Consider the following 12,293-nt stretch of genomic DNA (forward strand, 5'->3'; position numbering starts at 1 on the left):
CCATGTGGGTGCATGCTTGCACTTCCAGGCAGTCCCAGTGACATCAATGGAACTCCTGGTGGGCATAAATGGCCCTCCCCATATGGATTCCTTTGCAGAATCAAGGCCTTAACAGTGGGGTGAACAGCTTACCTTATTTTTCTCCATGAAACTATTAGAGATTTGGAAATTCTAAGACCAGAAAGGACCATTGTGATCATCTAGCCTGACTCTTGTATAACACAGACTGCAGGACTTCTCAGAAATAATTCCTTTGAACTAGAGCACATCTTTTGTCACTGAGAGCAGCAAATGTTGGAAATGGAGAGAAGTTCAGGGATTGTAAAGGAGGTATAACAAAAAAGGTACATTTACTTATTGTTTTTCAAAGCTGTTCCTTCATGGTGCAGGAGCAGAGAAAAGAAAACCAGTATGGAACTATAAAATTTAATATAAAAGAAAAGCAATCCCAAGTGAAAGAGGGACATATACTCATAGGAAAAATGTGATAATTAAAACATAGAAAAACACAATCTAGGGGGGCAGTAGCAAGGAAATAATTCAATTTAAATGAAAAGAGATGAAAGATGGTGGAGCTGAAGAAGCATATACAGACTTGTGGAAAAAAATTAACTTTCTAGGTGCAAGGAAAGTTAGTTTGCTTTTTTGCAGAATCACCAAATTGTGATTTGGGATTATCCTCTTTCAATTTAAAGCCATGCACTGGACTAGGTTTGAAAGTGTTTTTTTCCAATTGCACTATTTTGCACAGGTTGGGTCCTTGTTATAACCCCGTGATGAATGTACAACAGCAGTGCAGGGCCCAGAGTAGGAAGAATGGTTCTAACATAGGAGGAAGCTGGACTGGAATTAGAAGACCTGGTTTCAGTTTCTGGCTTAATCACAGACATGCTATAGGACTTTGGAGGAGACATTTAATCTAGTTTGTGCCTCAGTTCCCCATCTATAAAATTTCCTATCTTGCACAGTTGTTGAGAAGATAAAATCCATTAATGTTTGTGAGGTACTTAGATAGTATCATGATTAAGACTGTATAATTACTTAGATAGTGATCCTGAGGCTCTTAGCAGTGAATCCCCATCACTTGTAGCTTCTTCAGAATGCAGCAGCAGCATGCTAGCTTGGTGGCTTGAGTGTGATCTTATTATGTTCACCCTGTGTTCCTCATTGCCTGTCAATGAAGGCCTGGGTTACCACTGCTTTATTCTTGTCTTATTCTGCTATAACTCCATTGTTGGTGTAAAACTGGAGTAGCGTAGCAGGCAATCAGGCCAAGGTGGCATACTGAATAATTTGGTCATTTGGTTGTTATATCTCTTAATAGTTTATTAATTGTAATGTATTTATTACCTGTTCCAATCCATTTCTTATCTTCTTTAAAAGAAAAAGCATAAAACTTCTCCCAAGGTTATTTTTAGTAGAATCCCTCTTGGCCCCATGTTTTTTACCTTCACACACTCGTACCCCCCCATTCTTTTCCCATACCTGAACTCCACAGTTTTGTTTTGCTTGAATGTGAAGAGGATATTTTATTGTATTGTGTTTTAGACTATAGGTAATGTTGTTCCTGAGCACTTTGGGATGTGGAAAGCTATGTGAACAAAATAATTCGTCATGGTAGAAAGTTTGCTGGCTTAGTCACTGCAATCTCCAGACACAGCATATGAATATTTGGAAAATCGTGTGACTGCCTTTCCCCAGCTCTGTTCTTTCATAAGCTGAGCTCTGGAGGACCCAGAATACTTACTAAGTCAAAGCAATTAACCTCAGCATTAATTACCTTCTGATCTAGTTTTCTCAAAGTCAGACCAGTAAAATATCGGTACAGCAATGAGTAACTAGATCAAAATGTAAGAATGATCTTATGCCAGAGGGAGCACAGGAAAAATACATGCTTAGAACAATGGATTCCTAACATAGTGCCATTGGACACAACAGATGAGTTGTGATACTATAAGTGGAAAAAGCCCTCTTTTAGAAGGTTGCCCCTTTTGCTCAAAATATCATTTAGAGAAGAGAATGCTGAAAGTACTGTAATTTTCCCAGCAATGCTCCAGGTCAGATTTATTGGCAAAGGACACCAGTTACGACTGGTAGAATCAGCTACAAAACTTTTATCAAGTTCAAGCAAGTCTTCCCAACCTAAAGCTTTGGATAATGAATTGGACTGTTTGGATACCTGAATAATTTATTTATTTATGTGAAATGGAGGGATTAGAAATGGAATGGGAGAAGGTGAGCTACTTGAAAGAATTGGAGAGGAACAAGATCTAGTGTGTACTTCCCCCTCAAAGGTACACACATTTTAAAAATACAGCACAATACTTTGGTATCTCTTGGGGGAGAGTTATAAATTGGTATACCACCATTGACTATTGAAGCTATACTGGTTTACACAAGCTGATGATCTGATCCAGGAGTTTTAAAGAGACAGGACATTTGCAGTTAACTATTTATAAACTGCACCTTCTTGGTACTGAAATTCCACCCTAGTAGAGACCTATGAACAACATCTGTTCCTACCAGTCTGCACCCTATTTCAGTTTTTTTTTAAATCACGAGTTTTATGTATGTTTAAAAAAGAGATGAAAATGTAAGATTAATTTGCCAATCTCATGTACACACAGAAGAAATGCATCCATTTTCTTAGTACCCTCAATCAATAGTTCAACATATTGTTGAAGAAATGTGCTTCCTTTCCTGTACTTCCTCCTCTTTGTCTTCATTTTATCTTGATGGCACCTCTCTGTTTATAAAACCAATAATCAGAAAGTTTCTCTGAATACAGGTCATTGGTGTCATTTTGACTACATGGTGTTATGTTTCATTCCCATTCTCTTTGCTTGCTCGGAATCTGAGGCTGATGTGAGGCTTAGCTATGAAAGCATTAAGCTATTTATAGGCTGAGAGTTATTGTTGAGATGGCTTCCTTTCAGGTATATGCAAGAGAACTGATTTCTTTTCTAACTAGCAGATCTAAAGTCTTCAACCTAGACTAACTGAATGGCAAAGCAAAGGAAGAATAAGAAGCAAAGGACAAATATAAACTGGCATTAATTTTTTTTTTTTTTTGAATTACAGGTAATGGGACATTGATTGGCGCATCTGCAAATGTTGTTTGTGCAGGAATTGCAGAACAGCATGGCTATGGCTTCTCTTTCATGGAGTTTTTCAGGTACATTTTTAGACTTGTTACTTTAAATTTCTGTTTAATTTTCCCTTCAATAAATGTATCTGGAAGCCTGGTATAAAATACATTAAGTAATAGGCTCAGTTAACATTTAAAGATGTTAGAAGAGAGTTGATAAGCAGTACGTGGACCTACTGCAGTAAAACAAATTATGTCTTTATTGTTGGGATTAGCCAAGCATCACAAACATGGGCCTGCAGAGTTGTCAGATCTATACAATTCAGGTGGAAGTGGAGCTCCTCAAGGAAGAGAGAATCTGAAGATAAGATTTCAGAAAGTGTACCTGACTTCAGTTGGATACAAGACTTTGGCTTGTTAATTCTAACAGGAAGCTTGGTACTTGGGCACTGCCTGGAAAATTTGGCAGAAAACCAGTGTAACTCCATTGAATTCAGTGACGTTACACTAATGTAAACTAGTGTAATGAAGCATCAGTCCCACTGCATTCACTTCTAAACATTTAATTACGAGAAACACAAATGACTGAGAAGTTAGACTAATGGTTCTCAAATTGTGGTCAGTGGACCATTTGCTGGTCACATGATGGCAGTTTCTTTTATTTATTTCCAGCTTCTGTGTTACATTAATAAAGGTAAGATACATAGAGGGCCAGACGTTAAGCTGGTGTCAGTCGGGGTTGGTGTAGAGAAAAATGAGAAAGTCTGAAGTCATTGAAGCAACGCTGATTTACATCAGCAGAGGATGTCTGGCTCAAATACTTTTAATTTACTTTTCCAGGTAACCAATTGCTGTAGCTACATTAACAATATTATGCCATCTTGAATGAGGGAGGGAGGTAATGGTGAATGGAAGGAGGTCATTGAGACAGTCTGTATTAAAATATAGTTCAGAGAATGAAAAAGTTTGAGTTAAAGAATGTAATGACAAGTTAGAGGTTGTTTAAGGGCAGTTAAGGGAAAAATGTACTAGTCCACTTTTTTTGGGGGGGGGGGGGTGAAGGTCCACTGGAACTGGTGGTCTTAGAGTACCTCTGAAAAGAAAATCTGGGGAAGGGGGAATAAAATAGATATACTTTCTTATTTCAATTACAGTGAATAGTACACAAACTGGGAGTTGAAAGTTTTTTTTACTTTGATGATACAGAAAGTAGAAAGGCACATTAGAAATGGAGCAAGACGAAGGAGGACAATGGAGGCCATGGTTGAAGCAAAGACTTGGCATTTCCTAGTGGACCACCCCTAGTATTTTGTCTGAAACCCTCTACTGATATTAAAATGAATTTTTCAGTAGTTTGTTAAACATATTTTAGAATTATTGTTTCTATTGTTATTTGTATATTGTAATGAACATCCCTGGTATCACTGGGCCATAGTCTGATACTGATACCCTTGCTCATACTGAGTAGCAACTTGCTCCATAAATTGGTCCCACTTAAGTGAGTAGGATTACTTGTGAAGCAAGGTTCTCCTCAGTCTAAGCAAGAGTATCATAGTCTGGCTGTTGTGACTAAAAATGTAAGGAGTTACCGGTAAAAGAAGTATTTAACAATTTGAGCTACTCTGTACTTAATTTAAGGTGGTCAGAAGGCGTTCAAGGGACTAAAACTGGCACTTATTGCATTTTGCCATTTGATATGTTTTCAAGTTCCTCCAGTCTTTAAGGTGATGATGGGAAGGGTTTGATTGGAATTGGGAGATGAAGGACTAAAAATCAAGCCCAATTAAAGATTAAATTACAGTTGATTTAGACAGAATGCCATACAGGGTTTATTTTTTACCACTTAACTTGAATATTTGGAGCAGAGAATACAGGAAACTTCTTCCCATAATTTCTGTCCTTTTTTCTTTTTTGTTTTTTTCTCTACCTCCCCATCCCTGCTGCTTTCCCTCGTGCTGGTTCTGTGAAAGCTACCAAGCCTGCATGTGGCAGAAACCAGAGTTGAGACATTGGTAATGATGATGAGAGAGCTGTAAATTTCTGACAAATCCCCAAACATGCTGCTGTTCGGAGAATTTGACCCAAATTATCCCTTTAGACACGAACATCCACATTTTCTGATCATGAGTTTCAGAAGGACATAATACAAATCAGTCACAAATTTTCAGTTTCAGGACCTTTTTAGACTATATACTGTCTTATGCAGCTAGGGTGATTGCTGGTACACTTTTAAGAAATTATAAATGGGCACTTGTACAAAATAGGGTGATGTAGAAATGATGGGCTTATTTTGGATTGCTGTGTGCACATTTGCAGACATTCAGATTGTTTTAGGATTTAGCTTTTCCATCAAGAATTTTGACTTTTGGGGAAAAAATGAGAAACAGAAAAATTTCCCTGGCTGGATTTCATCTCCATGGTGACCACATTCCCTCTTCTTGCTGTGCCACCATGGCATTTCATGAGAGTCCATCCAGAGGAGGTGTAGTCCAGCTGGGGATACTGGCCCATAGAGCAAAATGGGGGCATGAAGCTCCTGAACTACAGTCTCCATGAGGCACCTTTTCCAAGTGACAATTTTGTAGCTGAAAACTGAAACGTTTTCAGGTGTTCCGTTTTTCAACAAAAAGTCAAAATTTTCCATGGAAAGCATACATTTGTCATGGGAAATTTAATTTACCCATACACTAAATTTTCCATTGAAAAACAGTTTTGGTGCAAAATATTTGACCAGCCGTACTAATTATAACATTTCAAACTCAAAGAGAAACCCTCAAGGTGAGGTTGAATCACTCTTCCCATGAGTGGTAGGATACAGGTGTTGTCAGGATGCACCCAGAGCCTAGCCGCCGCTGCTGCTGCTGTGTCTCAGAGCTTGTCTAGATGAATAGTTAGTGCACTGCAAGCTGGGGTATAAATCTACCTCGCACTAGCATGCTGCACACTAATTGTCTGTGTGGACCCTGCTGCCACACACTAAAAGTTCCCTAGTGTGCTTTGATCTACCTGGCTTTGAAACGGGAGTAGGACAAAGTGCACTAGGAAACTTTTAGTGTGTGGCAGCACAATCCACCTGAACTAGAGTGTGTAGCAGGCTACTACGTGGTAGATTTACATGTGCACTAAATGTTCATCTAGACAAGTCCTCAGAGGGAAAAATGCTACTCTCACTTACACAAGTGTAAACACAGATTCACGTCAGTGGAGTTACTCCAGAGTTGCACTGGTGTAACTGAGAGTGGAATTTGGCTCAGAGTTTTTTATTGGAACTGTATTTTCAGAAGGAATGGCAAGACTGTTACAGATGAGGAATTAATTCACAGCTAAGAATCTGGCTTCTGCTCTCCACTTTTTGTATTTCTGTAGGATCATAGCCTCTGGTAACCCCCCCTTCCCAATGTTTAAGTGCAGATTAGTGGCACGAAGGAGGAATGCATGAATACCGACACGTGCTATTCAGAAGGAAGCTTGTCAGACAGAAGTAAAATAAATACTTTCAGAAGCTATTAACCATGAATTTTGTTTGGTTGCTCAAGTTTGTGGGCCAAATCATCAGCTAGTATAAATTGCCATAGCTTCATTGACTTTAGTTGGAACTAGGTTGATTTACACCATCTACTGATCTGATGCTGAAGATTGATTTTTCTGTATGATACACTTCACATCTGTAAGACTCAATGTTAGACTATTCCAGATACCTTTCATACCATTAGAGATATAGTTCATTTTCCTGCAAATACAGAACTGGGCACTGTGATATATTTTCTAGTGTTTTATCCAGTCTAAATTTATAGTCCCTAGTGAACAAACTTCACCAATTCCTTGAAAGACATTTTCGAGTGCTAGTAGGAAGCTTTTCCTGGTAATTCTTCATTATATCCCATTACTCCTAGTTACATCAGTATATCAGAATGGTCCTATCTGACCTTAAAAATCTAGGAATAGAATACTAAATAACTCTACTTCTCCATGGATCTAAAGCACTTCCTAGATGTGTAGACTGTTATTGTGGCCCGTTTAACAGGATGGCAGGACTTTGCTGTTAAACATCCTTGTTAACAGATGTCTAAAATCTGCAGGTAAATACTGAATGATTCCTGCTGAGTCACTGTGGCTCATTAAATCCAACTTGGATGTATGAGCATGGGAGAATCTCTCAAGAGAGAAGGAGCTAAGATAGAACAGCCAAGTTCAGGAAGGAAGCTTTGGCTGAGGTTTCAATTGTATTATTTTTTTAAGTTATTAATGAAGCTAATTAGCTGAAGGGGATTAATAGGGGGAATGAGTTTGGACACTGACTCAGCATGTTGTACTCTGCTGAAGATGGGAAGGGAACTCAGCACATCTGCATTATACCCAACCCTTAGAAATTGTTTAGCCAAGCAATACTTATTTCCTTTTTAATGTTTCCTCCTGAGCAAATCTATCTTGTTTCAGTTTGTTTCTCTTTGAACTTCCTCCAATTTGGTAGTATCATTTGCGTAATATGGAGCCCAGGAATTAATATAATATTCCAGGTGCAGTCTCACTACAGCGATGTAAAGAGAGAGTGTCTACATTTTTCCTTTGTTCTTGACCTGATATCTTTGCTTAAAATATCTAAATTACTCTGGCTTTTTCTGCAAGCCTTTACCATTTCAAACTCATGCCTAATTTCCTATACACTTTTAACCCTCAGTCTTAGTATGTATTTGCCCCACATGTAATTGCTTGCATTTTTCCATAAACATGTCACCATAGGACGAAGACAGAAAAAAATATATTAAAGTTTTGTGCAAAGTATTATATGAGTGGTGTGTGGATGGGCACAAGGATAAACATTACAACAGTTAATATACATACAGATGTGATGGGATGGAAAGCAGATAGATCAGAATGCAGAGGGGTGTCCTCTGTACAAGGTGAATGGTAAAAATCTGAAAACCTAATGAGCATAGTATTTCTGGAGCTAAGAGCAATTTTGTTTGGCCCTGTAGCAAAACACAACCATTGCTGAAAGATGTAATCAAGAAATCACAGATGAGTGATCAAGCTGTTTCATAGAAAAAGAAAGTGGCAAAATGTACTAATTTTATTTCAGTCAGATAGTTGGTGACTGGGAATTTGGTATGGTGGAGAATAGATTGGGTGAGAAGAATAAATAGAATAACTTTATACAATTAAGTAATTATATGGATAACAATGATTTTGCATTTGAAGAAGAGAGCCTGTAGGGAGGGACTGGCGTGAGCTCCTGGGGCCTAATTTAGAATTCATGGTAAAATTAAGTGGGTAAAAACATAGAAGTACTCACTATATTTTTGGCATGTTTTGTTATTCCTCTATTATTGTTATCCCTCATTATGGCATCTAGAATGCTAAATTAATATTTTTTAGCTTCACTGGGAGTAACAATAATTTGAAGATATTTGAAAAATATTAGTTTATACTAATAGTTTCAGAAACAAATTGTTTTATTAGTAGGATTTATCCCTGAGGGGTATACTTTATAACAAAAGTGGTTACAGTAGGATATCCCATTTATCCTTGCTGGAGAGCAGTGACCCATACAGACTGTGATGCCTTCAGTGATGATTGTCATTCACATGTAGGAGGACAAATGTGATGTCTTAATGCTACTCCCTGTGCATCCTATTTCCACAACACATTAAAATTGTTTGTGTAAAATATTGAGCTGTGCAAAGCCACATAAATCTCCTTACTTGATTATCTGTAAGAGAGCAGCAATCCTGTTTCTTCCAGTTCATTTAGCCTACGTTCCCAGACTCTTTTATTACTAATACTTTGTAAAAGTGCTGTCTGCCAAAATAGTTCCTTGCTCCTCAAACTCAGTCTGTCATAGGGTGACCAGACAGCAAGTGCGAAAAATCAGGAGGAGTGGGGAGTAATAGGAGCCTATATAAGAAAAAGACCAAAAATCAGAACTGTCCCTATAAAATCGGGACATCTGTCACCGTAGTCTGTCATGCCACACCACTGCTGTTCTAGTATTGGGCCTGTCAAGAGTGCAGACTACCCAGTTGTACTGGTTTTGGTGATGGAGACATTCACCGAGGAATCTTACAGTGAAACTAGGGTTGCCAACTTTCTAGTCGCACAAAACCGAACACCCTATCCCTGCACTTTCCCCGAGGCCCTGCCTCTGCCCTGCCTTTTCCCAGAGGCCCCACCCCCTGCTTACTACATTTCCCCTCCCTTGGTGGCTCGCTCTGCCCCACCCTCACTCACTTTCACGTGGTATGGGAGGGGTGAGGGCTCTAACTAGGGGTGTGGGCTCTGGGGTGGGGCCAGAAATGAGGGGTTCAGGGTGTGGGATGGGCCTCTGGGCTGGGGCAGGGAGCTGGGGTGTGGGAGGGGTGAGGGCTCTAACTAAGGGTGGGGGCTCTGAGGTGGGGATGGGGATGAGGGGTTCAGGTTGCAGGAGGGGGCTCCAGGCTGGGGGTGGGCGAGGGATTTGGAGTGTGGGAGGGGGCTGCGGGTTGAGGCAGGGGGTTGTGGTGCGGGGGGGGGTGAGGGCTCTGGGCTGGGGGTGCGGGCTCTGGGGTGGCGCTGAGGATGAGGGTTTGGTGTGCAGGAGGGGGTTGTGGTGCGGGGGGGTGAGGGCTCTGGGCTGGGGGTGCGGGCTCTGGGGTGGCGCTGAGGATGAGGGTTTGGTGTGCAGGAGGGGGTTGTGGTGCGGGGGGGTGAGGGCTCTGGGCTGGGGGTGCGGGCTCTGGGGTGGCGCTGAGGATGAGGGTTTGGTGTGCAGGAGGGGGTTGTGGTGCGGGGGGTGCGGGCTCTGGGGTGGCGCTGAGGATGAGGGTTTGGTGTGCAGGAGGGGTTTGGGGTTGGGGCATGGGCTTACCTTGGGTGGCTCCCAGTCAGCAGCACAGGGGGGCTAAGGCAGGCTGCCTGCCTCTCCTGGCACCATGCTGCGCATGCCCCGGAAGCAGCCAGCAGGTCTGGGTCCTAGGCAGGGGGGGCCAGGAGTTCCTGGCCAATAGGAGTGCGGAGCCGGTGCTCAGGGTGGGGGCAGAGCATGGAGCCCCATGGCCCCCTGCCTAGGAGCTGGACCTGCTGGCCGCTTCCGGGGCGCAGCATAGTGCCCCAGGACTGGTAGGGACTAGCCTGTCTTAGCGCTGCCACCCAGACTTTTAATGGCCTGGTCAGCAGTGCTGACCGGAGCTGCCAGGGTCCCTTTCCAACCAGGTGTTCCAATCGAAAACCAGACACCTGGTCACCTAAGTGAAACAATCATTTCACTTGTGGCTTTTGATAGTTTTGTGCAGCTATGCAGCTCCAGAAGGAAAAATCTAGAACTGTACTGGTTCCCAGGCAGGTTTGCCATGCTTCCAGGATTGTCCTGGAGTCTCCAGGAATTAAAGATTAAGCTTTAATTAAAGATGATGTCATGTGATGAAACCTCCAGGAATATGTCCAACCAAAATTGGTAATCCTATTCTCGGGACGCTTCAGAGTGCAGGGGATCAGAATTATGGGAGATGCTGCTAGCAGAAAGGAATTTGGTACTTAAGAATTTTTCCACTATTACCATGTTTAAGGAATTCAATTATTCAGCTAACTTCATTTGGATTTTCCAGTCGCATTCACTTTTAGGATGAGACCAAGCATAGAAACTTTCAGCTCACTGAGATGAGAAGGTAGTTCAGCCTTTGTGCTTCTTGAAGTATTATGTTCTCTGCTGAGATTGCTGGGAAGGGTGTCAATTGTTACTGGTGACTATTGGAAAAATAAATGAGAGATTTTCAAAAGCACTCAATTCTGCTGCAGTTGACGTCGTTGGCTTTTTTACCATTGACCTCAGTGGCAGCATCACTTTTGAAAATCCCACCCTAAACGTCCTCCCCACCAAAAACAATGAAAATTTTTGCAGTAGGGAGTGGTTTATTTTCTTTTCAGTGTGCTTCTTTGGTTTCATTTTTGTAAGGCACAGCAACAACAAGGAGGAAAAGGCAAATTAATGACATTTGTTGCTTTGTTTTTAAGCAAAAAAAATGCAGAACAATTTAGTATTTTTGAGCATTTCAGTTTGAAGAATTTTTCCTTTTCCAACTTGAAATAGGATTTGTCTACATTAGGTGTAATTTTTCATGGAGTTTAGCATGTGTAAAGCTTTTCTTGTCTTCTAATTATGACCAATACTTTTGAAAAACATTGTTGGGTTTGTGGAAACTGAACTAATTGCCTTTTTTTAATTGTGAAGTGTCCTTGATTGGATTAGCAAATTCATTTGCCAATTAAATTATGTGAAAATGAAAGAGCGAGCTTGGGATCATACTCTGCTTTAAAAGAATAAATAGGATTAATTGCTGTGAGTTAGTTGTTAAAAATAGTTTTTGTTTTACCTTTCATGCTGTATATAATTCATGTATCTTAGTACATGAACAATTACATTTAAAAGCACATTACAAAATAATTCAAAGTTGGGATAAAATCCACACAAAGCCCCAGATCCTGCAACCATTTACAAATGTGCTTAATTTTATTTCTATGAGTAATCCCAGGGTACGTCTACACTAAAAATGTATCAGCTGAAGCCGTGCCGCTATCGTGATTCAGTGTAGAGGCTTAACTATAGTGACTGAAGGAGTTCTTCCATTACTGTAGTAAATCCACCTCCCCAAGAAGCAGCAGCTAGGTTGATGGATGAATTCTTCTGTTGTCCTAGTGCTGTCTACACCAGGGCTTGGTTTGGCTTAACTTCTTCTCTCATGAGTGTGATTTTTTTTTACACCCCTGAGTGATGTACCTGGATTGACCCAACTTTCTAGTGTAGGCCAGCCCTCAGTGAAGTCAATAGATAGTGGTAGTGAAGCTAAGAATGTGCATGAGTATTTGCAGGATTGGGGCCTAAATACTTCCCAGTGAACTTCTGCACAAGTACATTGGTATGCCCAAATATAGTGAAATGGAGGATTAAGGCATAAAACAGTGGATTATATATCTGGGTGAATAGCAGGGAAAAATTTACTATAAATATTTGTTTAAATTGAAAATTAATTTTGATTTGATCATATTTCTGACTTGTGATCATCCTCTCTACACATTTAAACTTGTATGTGTCTGAATATTTGCCAAAAAAATCACCGGAAGCACTTTTCAAGGTACATATTTGCTTGTAAAATATTTAATTCACATTTTGTACGATTTTACTTAATTAGGTAAGTTTATCTAATGATAAAAAAAAACAGAAATAATAATATCA

General features: G+C 40.4%; 1 protein-coding gene across 1 annotated transcript in view; it reads left to right on the top strand.

The window, feature by feature from the left end:
* OCA2 (OCA2 melanosomal transmembrane protein) overlaps positions 1-12,293 on the top strand; it is a 297,856-nt gene that overhangs the window by 238,772 nt on the left and 46,791 nt on the right. The window contains exon 22 of the mRNA XM_065423234.1: positions 3,082-3,175. Coding sequence (XP_065279306.1) covers positions 3,082-3,175 — 94 coding nt within the window. The remainder of the gene's footprint in view (positions 1-3,081; positions 3,176-12,293) is intronic.

The sequence above is a fragment of the Emys orbicularis genome, chromosome 1, assembly GCF_028017835.1.
Source record: "Emys orbicularis isolate rEmyOrb1 chromosome 1, rEmyOrb1.hap1, whole genome shotgun sequence".
NCBI classification, from domain to species: domain Eukaryota; kingdom Metazoa; phylum Chordata; order Testudines; family Emydidae; genus Emys; species Emys orbicularis.